Source organism: Artibeus jamaicensis, unplaced genomic scaffold, assembly GCF_021234435.1.
Source record: "Artibeus jamaicensis isolate MK-2021 breed Jamaican fruit bat unplaced genomic scaffold, CSHL_Jam_final contig_233, whole genome shotgun sequence".
NCBI classification, from domain to species: Eukaryota; Metazoa; Chordata; class Mammalia; order Chiroptera; family Phyllostomidae; genus Artibeus; species Artibeus jamaicensis.
Genome location: NW_026521486.1, coordinates 49,700,006 through 49,721,168, shown reverse-complemented (window position 1 = coordinate 49,721,168; position 21,163 = coordinate 49,700,006). Strand labels below are relative to the sequence as shown.

Here is a 21,163-nt window from a genome sequence, read left to right as displayed (position 1 = left end):
ATTCAAGGCCAAATAATTTTAGTTCCTTCAGCTGTTTTTTTTTTTAGCGGAAGTTTTTTTTTTTTTTTTAAGATTTTATTTAATTTTAGAGAGGGAAAGGGAAGGAGAAAGAGTGGGAGAGAAACATCAATGTTCAGTTGCCTCTCACGTGGCCCCCAGTGGGGAGCCTGGCCCGCAACCCAGGCACGTGCCCTGACTGGGAATCAAACCGGCGACCCTTTGGTTTGTGGCCCACACTCAATCCACTGAGCTATGCCAGCCAGGGCTCCTTCAGCTGTTTTTATGTAACATGCTGAAGAGCATTCTCCAGCTTAGTCTCCTTTCTGGACAGTCTCCCATCGGGACCTAATAAACCGTAGACCACAGGTGGCAAACACAAGGCCCCCCACCTTGTTTTATCTGGCCAGCACCTTATTTCTACCTGGTGGCAGTGCTGAGCTCTTGTTTAACTGTTATCACATGTGGACAGCCCTAAAATTACATTCGGCCCTTTGAAGGCAACTGTGAGGCTGATGTGGCCCCTGGTGAAAATGAGTGTGACACCCCTGCCATAGGCTGTGTTAGCACATGTCACATACAGAAGACAGGGAGACAACAGTCTCATTGGACTCTGTGTCAGGCATTTGCAGAATAGTCACAGTTGTCCCTAAACCTGCTTATGTCTCAGAATCATCTGAAGCTTCTACTGACCCCAGATTCCTGTCTAGCAGCCCAATGATTGTGTGAGCAGACAGCAGAGAACTCCCGAATCCATTTAACAAGATGCCTGCCAGTCTAGCAAGAGACTGTGGAATACTGTGCCCATTTCTTTTTCATTTTAAGTTATAAAACATTTTGAGTATAAAGTACAGAAAATAAAACACCTGTGTATTACATACCAAGAATCAACAGATGCTAATATGTCATTTGTTTCAAATATCTTATCTTAATGGGAATTAAGTCATATTTGCATCAATGTCACCACCAATCCCTTTCCCCCCACTCAGAGAATACTGTTATTTAAATTGTATATATTACTTTATTCTTTCAAAATATTTTACTTATTTATTTTTAGAGAGAGGGGAAGGGAAGGAGACAGAGAGGGGGAGAAACATCAATGTGTGGCTGCCTCTCACACATCCCTTACTGGGGACCTGGTCTGCAACCCAGACATGTGTCCTGATGGGGAATCGAAACAGCAACCCTTTGATTCTCAGGCCTGCACTTAATCTACTGAGCTACACCAGCCAGGACGATTGCTTTATTTTTACTGCATAGCATTTAGAGATATTATTTGCCATTGTTTTGTATTTTTCCTCACCTTTCTGACTGAACCTTGGAAAGCCTTTTGGATGACTTCTCCATCTCTGGTCTTTCTGGTGATAGTCAAGTCCTGGGCTTGAACACCTTGTGCGCACTGTGACCCGTCCACCAGTATTTCCTCGCCCTTTCTCCTGAACTCCAGACTCCTATATCCAATTACCTATGGGGTATTTTCATCTGATAGGCGCCTCAAACTCAACACATCCAAAACCTAATGTCAGATATCCTTCCACCCCTGGCAGTCTTCCCCACTTAAGTAATTATCAAATGTATTCTCCAAAAATGCTGGAGTCATACTCTCATTTCTCACAACCTATAGCCAATTCATGAGCAAATTCTATCATCTCTATCTCAAAAATATATCTGGATTCTTACCCACCCTCACCTCTTTCACTGCTGCATTCAGTTCATGCCACTAGCACCTCTTGCCCAGAAATCACAATGGCTCCTGTAAGTCCTCCTTTGTGTCTACCCTTCTCTTGCTACAGTCTATTCTCCACACAGCAACCAGTCATCTTTTTAAAAGAGTTTAAAAATTATTTATTTTAGAGAGAGGGGAGAGGAGAGGAAGGAGAAAGAGAGGGAGAGAAACATTGGTTGTTGCCCCTCATACACGACCCAGAGGCTAGCCCTGTGCCCTGCCCAGGAATCAAATTGGCAAAGTTTTGCCTTGCTGGATGATGCCCAACCAAGCCAGCCACGCTGGTCAAGGCTCTCCTCATTGTTAAATTGGTTTATTTCTCTTAACAGTGTTTAGTCTTCAGATTGATGATGTGGGACACCTTTTCACTTATTTATAGATCTCTTGCTTGATCTTAGCCAAAAGGCTGAGAAATGATAATTTTTCACCTAATTAGATCTTATAAAACTTCCTGCAAAGTTTGTAGTTTTCATATGTATTATACTTCTTTCACTAAATTTATACCTAAATATAACATAAATTAATAAAGTTATTTTCAAACCTAAGTATTTTAAAGATTTTTATGTTATAAGTGAAATTATTAATTTCATTTTGGATTGTTCATTACTGCTGTATAGAAATACAACAGACTTTTGTAAATTGCCTTTGTAACCTGCAACCTTGCTGAACTTTTTCATTGGTTTTATTTTAGTGAATTCTTTAGAATTTTCTGTATATGAGATCATATCATCTGCTAATTGTTTTGTTTCTTTCAAACCTGGGTGCTTCTTATTTCATTTTCATGTCTCATTGCCTAAGTACATTGTTAAATAGAGGCAATGGGCGCAGACACCCATAGCCTTTTCTTGTCCCTGGTCTTACATGGGGCACATTCAGTCTCTTACCATCAACATGATATCAGCTATAGGCTTTTGTAGATGCCTTTAATCATTAGGCTTGAAGAAGCGCCCTTCTATTTGTTTGATGAGCATTTTCATCATTAAAGGTATTGAATTTTGTCAAATGCTTTTCTGTGTGCCAAGATAATAATCACTGTTAGTTTTTTCTATAAATATGTATTCAAATGTTAAACCAACCTTGCATTCCTAGGGTAGTTTCTGCTTCATCACAGTGTATAATACCTTTTATATGTTGTTGGATTTGGTTTGTTATTTTGTTGAGGAGTTTGTGTCTAGATTCGTGAGGAATATTGGTCTAGAATTTTATAATCTGTCTTTTATTAGTATAAGCCATGTCTTCTTAATTGGTTATCTACTGTTTTATTATTTGCTTTTAAGTTCTATATTCTCTTGGGTTATTTGAAGGTTTCTCAGAACTCCGTTTTAATTTATCTATGTGTGTCTGAACAATCTCTTTGTACGGTACTTTTCGTGGTAGTTCTCAGGTGTTACAACACAGATACCTCAGAATGATTACTTCACCATTTCAAGTAAACCTTGGAAACTGTACCACCATATTATAATAAATCTCTTAATCCCCCTCCTTTATGTTGTAGTTATATATTTTTGAGAATTTTAAATTATATTTACATATAATAGTATTATGTTAGTTTCAGGTGGACAACAAAGTGATACCTTTCCAACACTGTGTAGCTGTCTTGTATGTTACATATGTATTCATTGAAAACCCCATCAGACAATGTCATATTTTAACCATTAAATATATTTTAAAGAAGTCAATAGAACAGCCCATTATATTTGCCCAGGTCTTGCTGTTTCTTCATTCCTAACCTTCCAAGTTTTTTTCTGTCTTAAGAACTTTCTTAGCAGTTATTTTAGAGCAGGTCTGCTCTCAATGATTTTTCTTTGTTTTCCTTCTTTATCTGAGACTCTTTATTTCACCTCCATATTTTCACTAGATACAAAATTCTGGATTGACAGTTCTTTCAGCACTTTAAAATGTTATTTCATTTCCTTCTGGCCTCTATGGATTTTGATGCAAAATCTGTAAGTCATTCATACACTAGTTCCCTTGTAAGTAACATGTCCTTTTCTTTGAATGCTCAAGAGATTTTGTCTTTAGTTTTTAGCAGTTTGATTATGATATGTTTGGGCAGGAATTTGTTTTTAATCCTATTTAGGGTTTGCTGAGTTTTTTGAATCTGTAGGTTTTTACTAAGTTGGGGGACATTTTAGTCATTATTTCTTCAAAATTTTTTGCAACATACATTTTCCTCTCCTGTGACTTAATACCAAAAGATCTAACATATTTATCTCATAAGACACCGAACCTTGTTAATTTTTCCAATCTCTATTGTTCTGATTGGATAATTTCCATTGATCTATCTTTGAAGTTGACTCCCTCCTTATCTCTAGTCTCCTATCAAACCCATCCAGTTAGGTTTTATTGCTGTTACTGCATTTCTAAGCTCTAGCATTTCTGTATGTTTTTCCTTTTCTATTTTTTGCTGAATTCCCATCTTTCCATTTATTTCAGGAGATTTCACCCTTAATTGTTAGAACGTTTAAATAACATTTCTCTGAAAAGGGAATCCTTATGCAGTATTGTGGGAATGCAGTATGAAAAAAGTATAGAGGTACATTTTTCAAGAAACTAAAAAAACAGAACTGCCCTATGACCCAGAATTTCCACTTCTGGTTATATATCTGAAGAAACCCACAGGCTGAATGAAGCCTGGGCAATGAAATGCTCCTCATCCCACCCTTACCAGTGTGGGTGGGGCATCACACCGCAAGGCAAAAGGTTGCAGGTGAGGGCACATACCTGGGTTGTAGGTCTGGTCTCCAGGTGGGGAGAGTGCAAGAGGCAACCAATCAATGTTTCTTTCCCTCCCTTCCCCTCTCTTAACCAACCAACCAACCAACCTCCTTATTCCCTACTCAGTCCTTGGAATGTGCACTCTATCTACTATTCTCACAGTGGGAGCTGTTCCCAAGGACACAGCCTTGAGAGAGCAAGGTGTTGTTGAAACCACTGGGATGGTACATGTGACTGAATCCAGTTAAGGCCTCTATGTAAACTTTTAAGATTCTGGCAGTGGTGCAGAGATTTACTCATCTTGCAGCCACCCAAAACAAGCTTTGTAAGTAAGTTCCCTTGCTTATTACACCTGTCATTCACCAACCTGGAGTGGTCTGCCTCTTGACATCTGTGTACCAGGGCCAGTCTTTGAACTAACAGTTGGCCATCAACCTCTGTTTGGGAAGGGTTTGTCTGTATGTTAGATGCTAAGCTTGTGGACCACTAAGTGAGCATGGGGATACCTTGAAAATGCTATCTGCTTCAATACTTTTTAAAAAAACTGTACACACTGCACTGTAGCAAAAAAGAGAAACAAATGGCTGCCGCAGTGGGCTGGCCTATACTGTGGGCTGTTTGGCTGGCCGCCATGCCCATCTAGAGGCTAAAGCTCGAGTTGATAAGTTGGAGGAAGTGTTGAGAAGAGAGGAGAATATGCAGCCATCTACTACTTTGCCAGCCTCAGGACTAGCAGACAAGGTGGGAGAGAAGAATAATAAGCTAGAGACCGTATGTAGAACATCATTTTTCAAAGCTAAGAGGTTATAAACTGTCATGGATTAAGAGTCGAGTGCTATGACAAAGCCTGAGAGGCATCCTCTTAGGATGCTAAGAGGGAGAATCCCTGGGAAAGTGAGGTGAGCAAAGGGGATGATGTGTGGTAATTGACAATAAAACACATGGAGTGCCCCATTCTGCACTCCATCTTAATAAAAAAGGAACATTTCAAACAGCAATCATACTAGACTCGTGATAAAAGAAATATACCTCAAAACTCCTAGAAGAAAACTTGCATTCTTTCTCTGTCCCTTGAAGTTACAAATCTTACCATGTCTGAAATGCAAACACCCTAGGAGATAACTAAAACACTGACTACAATGACTGAAGAAAAATGGTGTGTGTGTGTGTGTGTGTGTGGTGCTTTCCAAATTCAGACTGCTGTAGAAGTTCCTTGCCCAAAATCTAGTCAAAAGCCGCCATCGACTCACCTCTGCCAGGGCTCAGACCCCACTGTGACTAAGTGACACACCTATCTGCAATAGAGGAGCACCGTCCACCAGCTCAATGTCTCTAGAAATGCCCGTGCTACTCTGTAGAGTATGTAGATCCTCCAAATGTTCCTGCCCCTGTTCCTGTGGTGGCCCACGAGGCTGGAGAGAGGGAGTGATGGAAATTCCTGCTGATGCCTGCCTGGTACACAGATGCCTAGAAAAAGGGCCAGATTGTAGCAGCCACAAACTGATGTCAGAGCAGTTTGGCTGGTGATCACTCATATGTAATGATGTATGTGACTGAACCCAGTTAAGAACCCTAAATAAACTTTTAAGATTCTGGTGGGGCAGGGAGAAGCAGCTCTAATCATTGTGCAGCCACTTGTAAATTCTCTAGCTTATTATTAAATTTGCCACCTACCAATTTGGAGTGGTTTGTGTTTTCCTTTGGTCTCTGCTCGTCCTTTGTATATAGGGGCCAATTTGCAAACTAACAGACCATTCCTGTTGCTTATATCTCCTTCCATTTTGTAACAGGGTTCTGAGTAATCTATTTACCTTTTCTTGATAAACCTCCCCTTCCTCATCGCACCTTAAATTCCCAATTCCCAGAACAGGCCAATCTTCTTCTTTCCATAAAACCTACCTTTGATTACCCTGTTCCCTCTGTCTAAGAAGCTCTTTTCCTGCCTATGCAAAACTCCTCCCTGTCCCTATCTCAAAAAATTGATCAGATTGATGGTGATCTAAACCACACCTTTTATAAAGTCTTTCTCACTCATTCTACCAGGCAGGAATGACACAGATAGTGGTTCTCTCATAACATCAAAAAACTTACTGCGTTTGCTTATGTTTCAAAGACAGGATTTCATTTCCTGTCCCCCCTACCATCTACCTAGTCATCAGATTGGTCAATTCTACCACAGCAATGTCTCAAGTCCGCCTACTCCAGAGCTATCCCACTACCCATACGGAATCACTGAGATTATTTCAACAGTTTTCTGTCAATCAGTCATACTACTGTCAGCTCTCCATTCATTCAACAATTATTGATACTAATCTTGTATGGTCATTTTGCTAGGCTCTTAGATCACAGAAAATAACATAGGGCCATACCCTTAAATATACTGGATTTCCAACAGGATGAGATAAGCACTGTAACAGGTCAGTGAAAGGATGTCACAGGAGAAATAGACATAATCTGGCCCTGGAGGTATTTGGGAGGTTGGAGAGAAAGCAATTAGAAAGGTTTCCAGGAGGAAGTAAGGCCTCAAGAATATGCAGGAGTTACAGAGAATGCAGAACAATGTGTTTCAGCAAAGGGACAGATAAGGAACAAAAGCCCAGAGTCAGAAGTTAAGAAAGAGAACACAAAGTAATTCAAGACATAAAATCTATAGCCCTTCTTTCATATCGCTATTAAAGTTAACCATGTACAAGTAAATGTGGAAATCTAATTATTTTGCCAACAGGTAAGTCTAAATTCCTCTTTAGCAGAGCAACTTGGGCCAATTATAATCTGGCTCGAATCTGTTTGTCTCACCAATCCCTTCCTGAATAAAAACACATGCTCCGCCGTCTCTATGCAGTTCGTTGTTACCCAGCACCACTGGAAACCATTTGGCTTCACAGCACATGCAGGGTGTGACGTAGAGCACTCACCGGTAAGACGGGCGCCGTGCCAGGATCCCGTGCGCTTTCTGTGAGGAGCCTATACTGTCAGATGAGTCCTGAGATTCTTCACTTTCTGATAAAGACGATACCTAAAAAACAGAACTGGTTTTACTATGATGAACAATGCAGGTGGAAAAAGAATTTAATTTTTACTTTCAGAAAAATGACCTGTCTCTTACAACTCAAATTCACTTCTCATTAAATCTAAGGTCTTAAAAGAAAGAAACAAAAGAAAATGGAAAAAGGAGAAAGTATATTTCAGGAGCCCAAAGTAATTGAGGAAATGTACAGTACAAGTGGCTTAGAACTAAGAAGAAAATTTATGCTCAAAGTAAGCAATACTTTTCACTTGAGTTGTGAAAACTAATGGCTGATCTCCACCTATTTCTATACTGAGGCACAATACTCCAAGTTTTTTTGAAAATAATTAATGCGATCTGATTTGGATTTTGGACATTCTAACTTTGAAATACTATTGGATACCCAATTAATATTTCATTATTAGATAATGACATCCAGGAAGTTGCTGAGCATGCAAATCTGTGAGTCAGAGAAAAGGTCTGGGCTACATATACATTTGGGAATCACAGTTTTTTAGAAAGTAAGACTGGACAGGCTCAATCCTGGGAAAAATGTAGGGAAGAGAACAAGAACAAAACCCAGGAACATTCTAACATGAAGAGGTTAGAAGAATGGGAGGAACCAACAAATCAAATGGAAAATGGGTGGGGCAGAAGAATACCAAATGAGTGGGGTGCCTTTGCAAAGGTAGAGGACGCAGTGTCCTGAGGAGAAGAGTGACCAACCGAGTCAAATGGTACTAACCAGTGATGTAAAACAAGGGCTGAAACAGACCGTTAGATTTAGCACGGTGGAGGTCACTGGCAAGGGCAGGCATAAACATATGCTACTTAAAACTCTGCAATGCCTTTATCTCACTTCGCAATTAAATTAGTTTACACATGTAAAGCACTCAGTGCATGGCAAGCGCACATTAAATGTTAATTATTATGAATAACAAACCCTTTAAAACTATGTCAATACAATAACCACTGGCAAGTTTCAAGTCATAAATAATATCTTACATTTGAGAAAACAAGTTGTTTTCAATTTTTTAAATGTATTAAATTTCCTAACAGTTGACCAAATTTGCATTGTAACACCTGACTTCACCTTCATTTAAAAATAAATAATCCAGCCCTGACTGGTGTGGCTCAGGGGACTGGGCGTTGTCCCGCAAAGTGAAAAAGGTCCCCGATTTGATTACCAGTCACGGCACATGCCTGGGTGGCAGGTTTGGTCCCTGGTTGGATGTATATGAGAGTTTCGCTCCCCCTTTTCCTCCTTCCCTTCCCCTCTTTTGAAAAAATAAATAAAATCTTAAAAAAAGATGACATTAAAAAAAATAATTCCAACAGGCTTCTAGAAAGGATATAAATCAATTCTCTACTATTACTCGCTATAGAAAGTCTTCCCCTGAATTATTTAGACTTAGATTTTACATGTCCAGAGAAACTTGTTTTACATTCTGTAATCTTCAAAAACAAGTTTAGTGTACACTACTTATTTATACCTTACATTAAATCTTTTTTGACAGATTAGAAAGAATTGGTCACAACTTATAATAATTAAGAAATAATAATAACAAAAAATAATTAAGAAAAATCTGTCACTTTTATGTTTCCTTCAGCATCATGAATATACCATTTCTACTTAAAATTTTAACTGTTTTCACTGTCCTTAAGTTTACTCCCAAGCCTCCTACTGAATTCAAATAAGAAGGTAATTTCTAAAACTAAAAGATTACTTATGCCAAAGATCAAGTATTTCTCTTTAATGACAGTACTAGTAAGTGCGAGTAAACCCTTCATACAAAAACCAAAATATCCACGCCGCACCCACCTTTCATACAGGAAAACCACATAAAAATGCAGCTCTAGAGCTGACAGTATTGCCAAACACTATATATTCAGGAAGAAAAATGAGGTCTACAGCTTCTTCTAGGATAGCTACTTCTAAAAATGAGAGATGACCAAGGGCAGTATGACACTCACAGAGGCCAAAAGACAAGACAGGGAGAAAGAACAGGGAGGAAAGGAACCGGGACGCTTCCCTTCCTGGTGCTGTCAGGTGTTAACATGAAGGTAGAGAGATACAAAGGAGAACTTTGCTCAACTATGAGAACTTACTTTTATTTGACCTCCATAAAGCATTATGTATTTTCTTTCTTTGTTAAGCCCCTCACATCATCACCCCTGCTTCGATTTTTTTGTGTGTGTGTGCAGGGACAGATACCGCTGCAACAAAAAAGGGTGCTTTCCTGTAAGAAGTCATTTCCTTAGATTCTAAGCAATAATTTCCCCTAAAATTGTCTTCTGAAAGTAGAAATTCTAAAAGTTTTCTATTTGCCTAATTTACTCTATAGTCTAATTTCCATGGCAACTTTATTATCTTGGTTTACAATATAGTAACTACAGCAACTTCAATATGTCTGAAGACTTAGGATATAACTGTAAGTCCCCTCTCTCGACCACTAAGTCTTTGAATTTCTGTACCGTTTGCACGTGTGGTGGGTGAATTACAGAAGACTGAGCTGTCTGGATGACCCCCTGAACCTGTACTTGCTCTCCAGGAAGAGGTACAATTGTCACTGGCGCAGATCCTCTTAATGACATCTAAGAACAAATAAAAATTCAATTAACAAAATATATATTGTACCTATACACATAAAATAGCGGAGTTCTTACTTAACACTGGAAAACACATTTCAGAGCTTATTATGTTTAACTACATCTATTAACCAAACATTAGATATCTTCTGTGGGCTGGAGACTGCACTAGGGGTTAAGAGTACAAACCGACTACAACAAACAGTAAGAGCTGTAATTTAAGAGGAAAAGTAAAGAGTACTGTACTGTGGGAGCTAAGAAAGGGAGCTACTTCAGCTGGGTTTGAAGGATACACAATTCCCCGAAGGTGTGTACAGGGGAGGCAGGTGGAAGGTATTTTGGGCAGAGGAATTGAGTGTGCAAAAACACAGAATTCTTAAAGCCCATCCATCATCCCTCAAGGCTTTCTCAGATATATTCCTCTTTTAAGAAGCTTTCTTGGATATTTTCAGTTAACAGAGATTTCTCGCTGCCTTCTGGACTACTTTAGTTCATACCACTCATTTTGGACTTACACACACACACACACACACACTCTCTCTCTCTCTCCAAATTGCTTCTCAGGCTCTGAAAGTCACCTTCCTGACTGCTCCCTGTTTGCATCAAGTCCCTAAACAAGTAGTCCCTTTCATTGACGTTTCTTTCCCCTTCCCAAGACTGAATTAAATTCCAGTCTATCATTTCCCCCAAATGCCTGTCATGAAATTTTGTATATAAACTTTTATCCAGCTACTAAGAAATGTAAATTCTCAACACAAAGGGCTCCATCCATCTACGCCCCCCCGTCCCCCTGTACAGGCAATATGGACACGAGCAAATTCTACCACATCTTCTACTAGCTCAAGGCCACGTCCCTAGGATTACTCTAGCCCCCTTAAAATGCCTGCCTGAGAAAGTTCAATGCTGCCAAAAGAATTCACTGTTTGTTCCAGCCAAAACATGACTATAGGCCCCTGACCTCATTTTTCTCAGAGCATTTACTTTAGAACACTTGCAGTTGTAAATCCTTTCTCTGACCTTTAAGATGTAACTGTTCTACAACCCAGAATTTGAAATGTAATCACCAAGAAGGGCAGGGACCTTATTCCTGCCCCAACCCCTTCTGTGGGAGGGTAGGAGCCTAACTTCACTAAGCACCAATTAGTAAAACAGATGGCTTAATCAACATGACCAACCTCCCTCACCTTCAGTACTTTTCTGCAGCATACCCCGGTGTCCCGCCGTTTATTCAGCACAGGTGAACTCAATTTATGCTGGAGTCTCTTCCCTACCACACGTGTTTGAATGAAATCCATCTTGCTGTCTTTGACAAGTGTCCAGCTTTGTATCTCTTTGACAGTACTTTGATATGGGGATATCGAAATTAAACTGTAAAAATAAACTGAGAATTCACAAATCTTAAGAGCCAGATCTAGAGTTATTATCAGGCTCAGAAAAATAAAAAGTCCCCATACCTTTCAGATTCCAACTTAAGCCAATCACTCAACTAAAGGGGACCCTTAATGGGATTAATGCACATTTCTTAAAAGAATAAAAGCAACCATTCTTTTATGGTTTTTGAGAATCCTAGTGGTTTTTAAAATTTTTTATTTATTCATTTTTAGAGAGAGGGGAAAAGAAGGAGAAAGAGAAGGAGAGAAGTATCAATGTGAGGTCGCCTCTCACACACCCCATACTGGGGACCTGGCCTGCAACCCAGGCATGTGCCCTGACTGGGAATTGAACCGGTGACCCTTTGGTTTGCAGCTGGCACTCAATCCACTGAGCTACACCAGCCAGGGTGGAATCCTAGTGATTTTTGTGCAGACTGTGGGTCTGATTGGTGGAAAGGAAAAAAAAAAGCACCAGATTTTGTTTTAGCTTGTGGTTGTCCCTCCCTCTTATTATTACTGTTTCAACATCACAAAATACAAAAGGCTCATTATTCAGGCTCGAAAAGCCTGGTGTCTTCCCATCCCCACTGTTGAACATGATCATTTAAATCCTGAGCTCTCTCTTAAAGGAGGAAAAGAGTGAGCTATTCCTCCAATTTTAACCAGAGGCTGAAACACAGATGACCGCCTCCATCATTACTTTTCAGCAGTAACAGAGCTATCTGCAATGATGGAAATGTTCTCCATCTGCACTGTCCAAAATGGCAGTCAATAGCCAGATGTATCAAGCATTTTAAATGTAGCTACTGTGACTGAGAGACTAATTTTTTCACTTTTATTTAAGTAATTTAAGTAAATATTGAAATACCCACTTCCGGCTAGTGGCTGCCATACTGAACAGTGCAGTTCTAGATCTCAGAGATGGAGAACCTGAGTACACTATGGCTCCAACCTCAGAACTCCTCTCTGAAGGTTTTGGAAGAAGGAAAGACCCCTGGCTGGTGTAGCTCAGTGGATTGAGTGCCAGCCTGAGAACCAAAGAGTCACTGGTTCCATTCCCAGTCAGGGCACATGCCATGGGCCAGGTCCCCAGTAGGGGGCATGCAAGAGGCAACCACACATTGATGTTTCTCTCCTCTTTCTCCCTCCCTTCCCCTCTCTAAATATAAATAAATAAATCCTTTAAAGAAAAAGGAGGAAAGCCCTGGCTGGCGTAGCTCAGTGGATTGAGTGCAGGCTGCGAACCAAAGGGTCTCCGGTTCGATTCCTAGTCAGGGAACATGCCTGGGTTGAGGGCCAGGTCCCCAGTGGGGGCCACATGAGAGGCAACCACACATTGAGGTTTCTCTCTGTATCCCTCTCTAAAAATAAATAAATTAAAATCTTTAAAAAAATTGAAAAAGGGAGTTCCGCCAAGATGGAGGTATAGGTGGATGTGCCGTGCCTTCTCACACAACCAAGTTTAGGGACAACTAAATATTAGCATCAGAAAACACAACCAGAACACGGAAAATTGAACTTTTCGGAAGTCCGTTAACAACAAATTCTTCAGCCCGACTGGTAAGGGGCGAAACCGGCGTCTGGTGAGGGGTTGCACAGGAGGACTCGGTCGGACGGACCCAGGCGCGGAATCCAGACGCGAATCCAGACGCACGGGTTCCAAACGCAGGATTGGACCTAGTGAGCGACCGAGCAACCCACCGGGTGAGCGACTGCAGAGGAGACAGTGGGGAGGCGGTACTGCGTGTTGACTGCGGTGGCCTATTTGCGCGCGAGCGGACAGGCGAGGGAGTGGGCGGTTAGACCGGCCGCGGGGGTAGAGGGCGCCGCCATTTCCCCGCTCTGACCACGCCTCCACATACAGCGTCACAACCCAGCGACCTGGGAGTCCAAGGCGCCGCTTCTCACACTTAAAGGGCCAGAACAGACCAAATATGTCGCAAGAAGACCTCAAAGCCCCAGAGATAAATCTAAGCGACGAAGAAATAGCAAAACTCTCAGACGCACAGTTTAAAACACTGGTCATCAGGATCCTCACAGATCTGGCTGATTATAGCCACAAATTAGAGAAACATATGAAGGCTAAACTAATGGAAATGAATGGAATTCCACAGGAAACCAATAGCGATGAAAAGGAAACCGGGACTCACATCAATGGAGTGGACCAGAAGAAAGCAAATAATGGCCAAACGGAAAAGAGTCAAGGAGCAAGAATTCAAAGAAATGAGGAGAGTCTTAGGAACCTCCAGGACATCTTTAAACGCTCCAATATCCGAATTATAGGGGTACCAGAAGGGGGAAAGGCACAGCCACCAGTGGAAAACTTATTTGAACAAATAATAAGGGAGAATTTCCCCAATCTGGCAAAGGAAATAGACTTCCAAGAAATCCAAGAAGCTCAGAGAGTACCAAAAAAGTTGGACTCAAGAAGAAACACACCAAGGCACATCATAATTACATTAGCCAAAATTAAAATGAAGGAGAGAATCCTAGAAGCAGCAAGAGCTAAGGGGACAGTCACCTACAAAGGAGTCCCCATCAGACTGTCAGCAGATTTCTCAAAAGAGACCTTACAGGCAAGAAGGAGCTGGAAAGAAATATTCCAAGTCATGAAATCTAAAGACCTACAACCAAGATTGCTCTATCCAGCAAAACTCTCATTTAGAATGGAAGGACAGATAAGGTGCTTCTCAGATAAGATCAAAGTCAAGGAGTTCATCATCACCAAGCCCTTATTATATGAAATGTTAAAGGGACTTATCTAAGAAAAAGAAGTTAAAGAAACATGAACCGTGAAAGGACAACAAACTCACAGTTATTAACAACCACACCTAAAATGAAAGCAAACTAAAAGGACAGCTAGATCAGGAGTGGAAACATAGAAATGAAGATCTCAAGGAGGGTTAGCAACAGGGGAGTGGGAGGAGGAGGGGGGAGAAGGTACAGAAAATAAGTAGCATAGACAGTAGATAGAAAATAGATGGGGGGGGCAAGAATAGCATGGGAAATATAGAACCTAAAGGACTTGAGACACATGGACATAAACTAAAGGGGGGTAATGGTGGGGATGGGGGGGCAGGGTGGAGGGGAATGAAGGGGGGAATAGAACAAATGTAACAGCATAATCAATTTAAAAAAATAAATAAATTTAAAAAAAATGGAAAAAGGAGGATGAAAGAGAAAAGAATGTTTCCTGAGCTGCTCTGGTTAAACTGGAAGCTGCAGGACTTAAAGCCTCTGGTTTCCTCTCATTCCATGGGATTAGTTGAGCCCAAAGTTCCTCTTATAAGAGGTGAGTGGGCAAATATTAGCATGCTGCTTAGCCCCCTAATTAGGGGATTCCTGGACTGGAAACACTCGGGTGAGGGAGGGCGGGGACTCAGTACAGTGGCATGGGGAAAAGGCCTCTATTCAGCCAGAGTTTAAATTCAAAATATTCTAACTCCAGAAAGGCACATGGGCTTTGGAGTCAGACAGGCTTAAGCTGATTTTCAGTTAAAGGCACTCATTAGCTCTGTAATGCTGAGCAAAGGTTACTTAACCTTTCAGGACTTGAGTTTCCTCCTTTGTAAACAGGTGATACTATCTTTTTCAGAGTTATAGTGAAGACTAAATGAGTAATAGGTAAAAAACAAAAGGTAGGGAAAAAAGAAGAGGAGGAGCCTACACATATTTGTCTTATTTGGATCCTGGTTCAACTGTTCATTATGTGTCAGGGAAATTTTAAGTGCTGATGAATATTTGATGATATTAAGAAATAATCTTTTTAGGTGCGATAACAGTATTGTGGTTACATTCTTTAAAGGAGTCCTTATATTGAAGAGATACAATATATCAAAATACTGAAGGCTGAAATGATATCTAGGATTTGCTTCAGTATAAATCCAGCTGGCGGTGGGAGTGGGGGTGGCAGGAACAAGAAGCCAAACTGGGTGATGGAAAGCATGGTCATTCAGCTTAGTAATCTCCTCTGAATATATCTGAACTTTTCCATAGCAAGTGTTTTTGAAGAGTACCAGCGTCCTGTCCTGTGTGGTTCAGGGCTCTTTCCCAGACATCTCTCTTGGTGCCAATCAAGTTTTACAGCCTCTCACTCAACAGTTTGCAGTTTGCCTCCCACACAAGTATATTTGTTTTGCCTTTTCATTTCAAGGAAAAAGAAAGCACAGAATGGCATTTGGAATAATGACTGATTACTACACTACCAACTGGGGTTAAACCCTGAAGCCCAGAATATCTGCTCAGTTCTTAATGGACTGGAGCTATTAATTCGAAATACAAATGAAAAATATAATGAACAGAACTTACATCTTTCAGTTTAAGGTAAAGATAATTTAACTGTAATTGTGTGGTTTTAAGTTTTTTTCTTTTTTAAAAAATATTTTATTTATTTTTAGGGAGAGGGGAAGGGAGGGAGAAAGAGGGGGAGAAACATCAATGTGTGGCTGCCTCAAGCACACCCCGCACTGGGCACATGGCCTGCAACCCAGGCATGTGCCCTGGCTGGGAATTGAACCAGCAATGCCTTGGTTCACAGGCCCATGCTCAATCCACTGATCTACACCAGCCAGGGCTAAGTTTTTTTCCATAGTTAATTCTAAGTTATACTTGCACAAAATGTCACCTCGCCTAGGTCTCAAAAGATTCAAATGACCCTTGGACAGCCAGGACTTACACATAGTAAACACTTAAAACTGACCACAGTAAAGAATACACACTCAACAACAGCAAATACATGGATCTCCTATACAATTATTTACTTATTACTTTTCTTTAAAGTATTTCCTTTTGTAAATTCAAATGTACTTAAAAAAGAAAGTCTTATTTTACTATGATAAACAAAATACAGTACCACTTTCTATAACCATATGGTTAACTATAAAAAGAAATATAATGAAAAAATGTTATTAAATGTTATATTTTTATTTTAAAACCCATAATCTGAAAACTCTTACCATGGTCTACAAAGACCTGCACAGAATGGCCTTTCCTACCTCTCCTGCTTCATCTCAAACCACATTCCCCTAGTTCTGCCTCCAGTGGAATGTGAGAATTCCTTTTATTTTCACGCTCTTTCCCACTACAAGGTCTTGGCATGATATTCTCATGCCTAGAAAGGTCTTACTTCTCTTCCTTCCTGGAAAATTAACACCTAATTATTCTTCAGATCTCAACAATCATTTCCTTAGCAAAGCTGTCCTATTCCCAACAAGGTCAAAACCCCCTTTGCAGTCTCTTGTACTATCTATCCTATGTATTCTATGCACGATCCTTTGCAGCACTTCCCAGGGTCATAGCCTCATATCTTGGTGAGTTATCTCGCCTATCTCTTGTCTCTTTCGATAGACAGCAAGTAGTAAGGCACAAGAGATAATGCCCACCTTCTCAGATTCCTCAGGCCAGCATGGCCAGCAGAAGTGGTTTTTGCCCTGAGTTTTAGCAGGACCATTCTCATTTGTTGACAACCCATCTCGTTCCAGCCAATGCCCTAACTTTCAAATAAAGGATTTGATGCTTTTGAGTTCAATACAATAAAATAGAAATGTTCATCCATGCATTACCCAAACAGATCTGGGACTCCTCTAGTGGTGGGGAGTGTGTACCACATTTTGAGAAAACTACTCTGGAGAACTGGAGTGGGGTGGCTAGATAAACAAATGTAGGTAATATTCCCCTTCGAATATCAGGACTAAGATTCTGGATTGAACAGATAACGAGATTCAATAAATGTTACCTATGGGCCAGGTGCTATGAAAGAACTTCAAGATAACAAAACAAAAAAAAACCAGACAACAACCACACTCACTTCATCAGAGCCAATTACAAAGACACCAATTAAAGAGTTTTAAAAATAGTGTTTCAGTACACACATGCCTTATCATAAGGCATTTATTCTTAAGCTTGTCTGAAAAGCAAAATTTCACACCAAATGAACATATAAGAGGGTGCATGGGAGTGTGTGGAAAGAGGGGGATATATGTAGCAAAGTAAAAGAATATAATCATCTAGTTTTCTGTCATCTAGAAAAAATGTAAAGACAGAGACAGGAGACAGTGGGGGAAAAGGAGATATACTGTTTTATGCTCTGGTTGAGGGATGACTCTCTATGGGTTTTGTGTTTCTGTGAATATTCTGAGCAGAAGGAGTGCCAACTTCTGTTCTGGACTGTCTCTTCAAGGATGTTTGTACTGTGAACAGCTTTGGAAGACAAAGGGCAGGTTTGTTTGCTGTCCACAGTAATAAAGGTAAGGTCTTCCTCCAGGGCAGAGGTTGGACAGGTTTGCTAGTAGCTCTCTTTAAAAGTCTGGTGTTTCCTTGGAGTTCCATTTGGCAAGGATGCAAACCCACTGCAGGCAGAGTCCACTGGAGCCACTCTGCATGACCCCATGGAACTTGGGAACGGGGAAAGGTGAACTGAACAAACATGAAGCTCAAGCAGTTTGCTGTGCCACAAATTATAAAGTCCTTCTCTGAAACAGGTTCTCATGTCTTCTGCCAGCATCTGTGAAACTGAGGCAATCTTGCTTATTAGCTTTGAAGCAGGGTAAAGGCTCAGACCCTTCATATTTCTTGACACTTCTCTGTCTTCTGCTTCATTTATATTCTAAACTAGACTCTAGATTCTAAATTACCAGGCCAAAAGCTGAACTACAGCAAGAAAAAATAAAGAGTAAACAGAATTGCCTACCGAGGCAGACTTGAATTGCTCTTGAGAAAGGAGGACCTAAAAGGCCAATGCTTTCCCAAGGTGAAGATAGAAGACCTCTATTAAACTGGGCCTTCCAAAGGGCCACACATGGAGGGTAAGGTAACAGAAGGAAAGCTGTGTGGGTGTGGAGGAGGGGAGGTTTGAAAAGGATGGAACTAACTCTCCAGCAGATTTACAGCCCAAGTGGGCATCACCAAGGTCCAAAAAGACAAGGGTCTCAAACCCTGAAAGTAGTTCTCCAGGCACCTGGCAATAGTAAATTATTTTTGGAGAAAGGCACTCTCATTCTTGGCCACAAAGAATTCCCTTTCAATTTTTCAGCTTAACAGACAGGAAAGAATAAAAAATAGCCACTAACATAAGGCACCATGAGCAAGAAGCAAAGATAACAGAATCACATCTGAGTGATTTATTTTATTTATTTTTTTAATCCTCACCCGAGGACATGCTTACAGATTTTAGAGAGAAGGAAAGGGAGGGAGAGAAGCATCGATGCAAGAGAGAAACACAGAAACACATTCCATATGCACCCAACTGGGGGCCAAACCTACAGCTTAGGCACATGCCCTGAGTGGGAATTGAACCCACAACCTTTTGGTTTATGGTACATCTGAGCCACACTGGCCAGGGCTAGACATGAATGATTTTAGATACTGATATCATCAAATATAAACAATAAAAACAATTATGCTTACTGAGTTCATAAAGAAATAGTAGATTTTAAGAAAAGCTTTAAAGTATCTTTAGGAAACCGAAAACTATAGTGGATTTGAAAAAGAACCACACAGGATTTTCTATAAAGATATAATACTTGAAATTTTCTGATATACCAGCAGATTAGACGAAGCCAATGGTGAAATTAGTGAGCTAGATGACAAGAAGAAGTTACCTGAACTGCAACACAGGGAGGCAAAACATATGACAGGTTAAGAGACACACAGGAGCCCTGATTGGTGTGGCGAAGTGAAAAGTCCTTGGTTCAATTCCCGGTCAGGGCACATGCCTGGGTTGCAAGTCTGGTATCCTGTTGGGGGGTGTGCAAGAGGCAAAGATGAATGTTTCTCTCACACACCACTATTCTCTCCCTCTCTTCCCCTGTCTCTAAAATAAATAAATAAAATACTTTTTTTAAAAAGGAGAGAGACATAGAGGATAGAGTGAGGAGGAGAGAGTAGATTGTGGCAAAATGTGAAAATGGCTGAAAATAATAATGATAGATACCAATTCATATATTCAAGAAGCCTAATAACTCCCATGTGGAATAAAAGAACAAGGCCATCCCTAAACACAACATAATGGAAGCTGTAAAGCTAATGAGAAGACTATAAAAGCAACCAAAGGAAAAACAAGATTAAAACAGCAACAGTCTACTGCTCTCTCAAAGGCAACAACAAAAAACAGAAGTCAGAGAAATGATTTTTTAAGCATGTTGAAAATAACAACAACCTAGAATTCCATGCCCAGTGAAAATACTTCTAAAAATGAACATGAAATAGGCATTTTCAAGAAACAAAAAGTCAAATCACCACCACAGGAAGACTTGTATCCAAAGAAATTCTTAAGCAGTGACTCTCGGACAGCAGTGATTTTTGCCCCAAGCCCACATCTGGCAACATCTAGGGACATTTCAGGTTGTCACAGCGCGATTGCTCCTGACTTTAATGGCAAAGGCCAGGAATGCTGCCAGACATCCTACCATCCAGTCAGCCCCCCACACCAAAAAATTAGCCAGCCCCATTGTCCATAGTGCTGAGGTTTCTCTAAAACATACACTTAAGGTAAAAGGAGAGTTATCTCGAAAACAGGTAGGAATGAGTGAAGAGGAACAAAAGTGACCAATATGTAGGGGGAAAAGCAATGCTGACTTCATAAAATAATTATGGAATTAATAGAGAAAAAGATAAAATTAAATCCTAACAATGGTAACAAGTTAGAAAGTTCTAAGGTCACTGGATCATCTGAGAGGACAGTAAAAATACTGACTTTAGACTTCATTAAGCAGTCATGCTGTAACTGGGACAATCACTCAACAAGCAGTAATCTAGTTTATGTACAGTCCAAATTGATACGAGTGATTTTGGGATAAAACGAGAAGAAATCATTTAAAAGAAGATAAAAATTAGAGAACGTGGGCTGAAAAGTGCAGAAAAAGTTAGGTCTAAACCATTTTATGACTTACACACACACACACACACACACACACACACACACACATATGTATGTTAATTGAATATATGATTTATATCTATATCTCCCTATATATGTAACCATGTTAAATGTACATGGACCAAAAGCTCTGTTAAAAGTCTAGAAGGCTGTAATAGAATACTATGCAGCCATAAAAAGAATGAAATCTTGGCCTCGGCCACGTAGCGCAGTTGGTTAAGAGCATCATCCTAATAAGCCAAGGTTGCAGGTGTGATCCCCTGTCAGGGCACATACAAAAAGCAACCAAAGAATGAATAAATAAGTGGAACAACAAACCAATTTTCTTTCTCTCTCTCTCCTCCCTCTCTCTAAAAACCAATAAATTAAAAACAAACAAAAGACAGACTGTTGGTTGCTGGGGGGGGGGCTTTGGGAGTGAGCAAAATGAGTTAAAGGAGGTCAATGTGTACAAACTTCCACTTATAAAATAAATAAATCATGGGGATATAATGTATAGTATGGTGACTACAGTTAAAAATACTGTGTTACGTATTTGAAAGTTGCTAAGAAAGTAAATCTCATTAAAAGTTCTCACCACAAGAAAAAAAAATTTTTTAACTAGGTATAGTGACAGATGTTAACTAGACTTAATTGTAGTGATTAATTCACAATGCCTACAAATGCTGAATCATTATGTTATATACCTGAAACTAATACGTCAATTACACTACCATAAAACCAAACCAAACCAGACTACAATGAGCTACTGTCATATAGCTACCAGAATGGCTGTTAAGTTAAAGAAACTCACAATACCAATTTTGGGCACTTAAATAGACCAACAGTGATCTGCTACACTTCTGGTGGCCTTGTAAATTGGTAGAAATTTGTAAAAC

The 21,163-nt window shown here is 40.1% G+C and overlaps 1 protein-coding gene across 8 annotated transcripts in view; it reads right to left on the bottom strand.

The window, feature by feature from the left end:
* ATF1 (activating transcription factor 1) overlaps positions 1–21,163 on the bottom strand; it is a 79,859-nt gene that overhangs the window by 18,191 nt on the left and 40,505 nt on the right. For 3 of the 8 annotated variants that reach the window (XM_053661569.1, XM_037136704.2, XM_053661570.1), the window contains exons 2-4: positions 11,222–11,418; positions 9,924–10,043; positions 7,357–7,457 (exon numbers count right to left, since the gene is read on the bottom strand). In XM_053661569.1, coding sequence (XP_053517544.1) covers positions 7,357–7,457; positions 9,924–10,043; positions 11,222–11,332 — 332 coding nt within the window. In that variant the 5' untranslated portion in view covers positions 11,333–11,418. The remainder of the gene's footprint in view (positions 1–7,356; positions 7,458–9,923; positions 10,044–11,221; positions 11,419–21,163) is intronic. The other 5 variants (XM_037136713.2, XM_037136724.2, XM_037136731.2 and 2 more) reach the window with 2 other exon arrangements.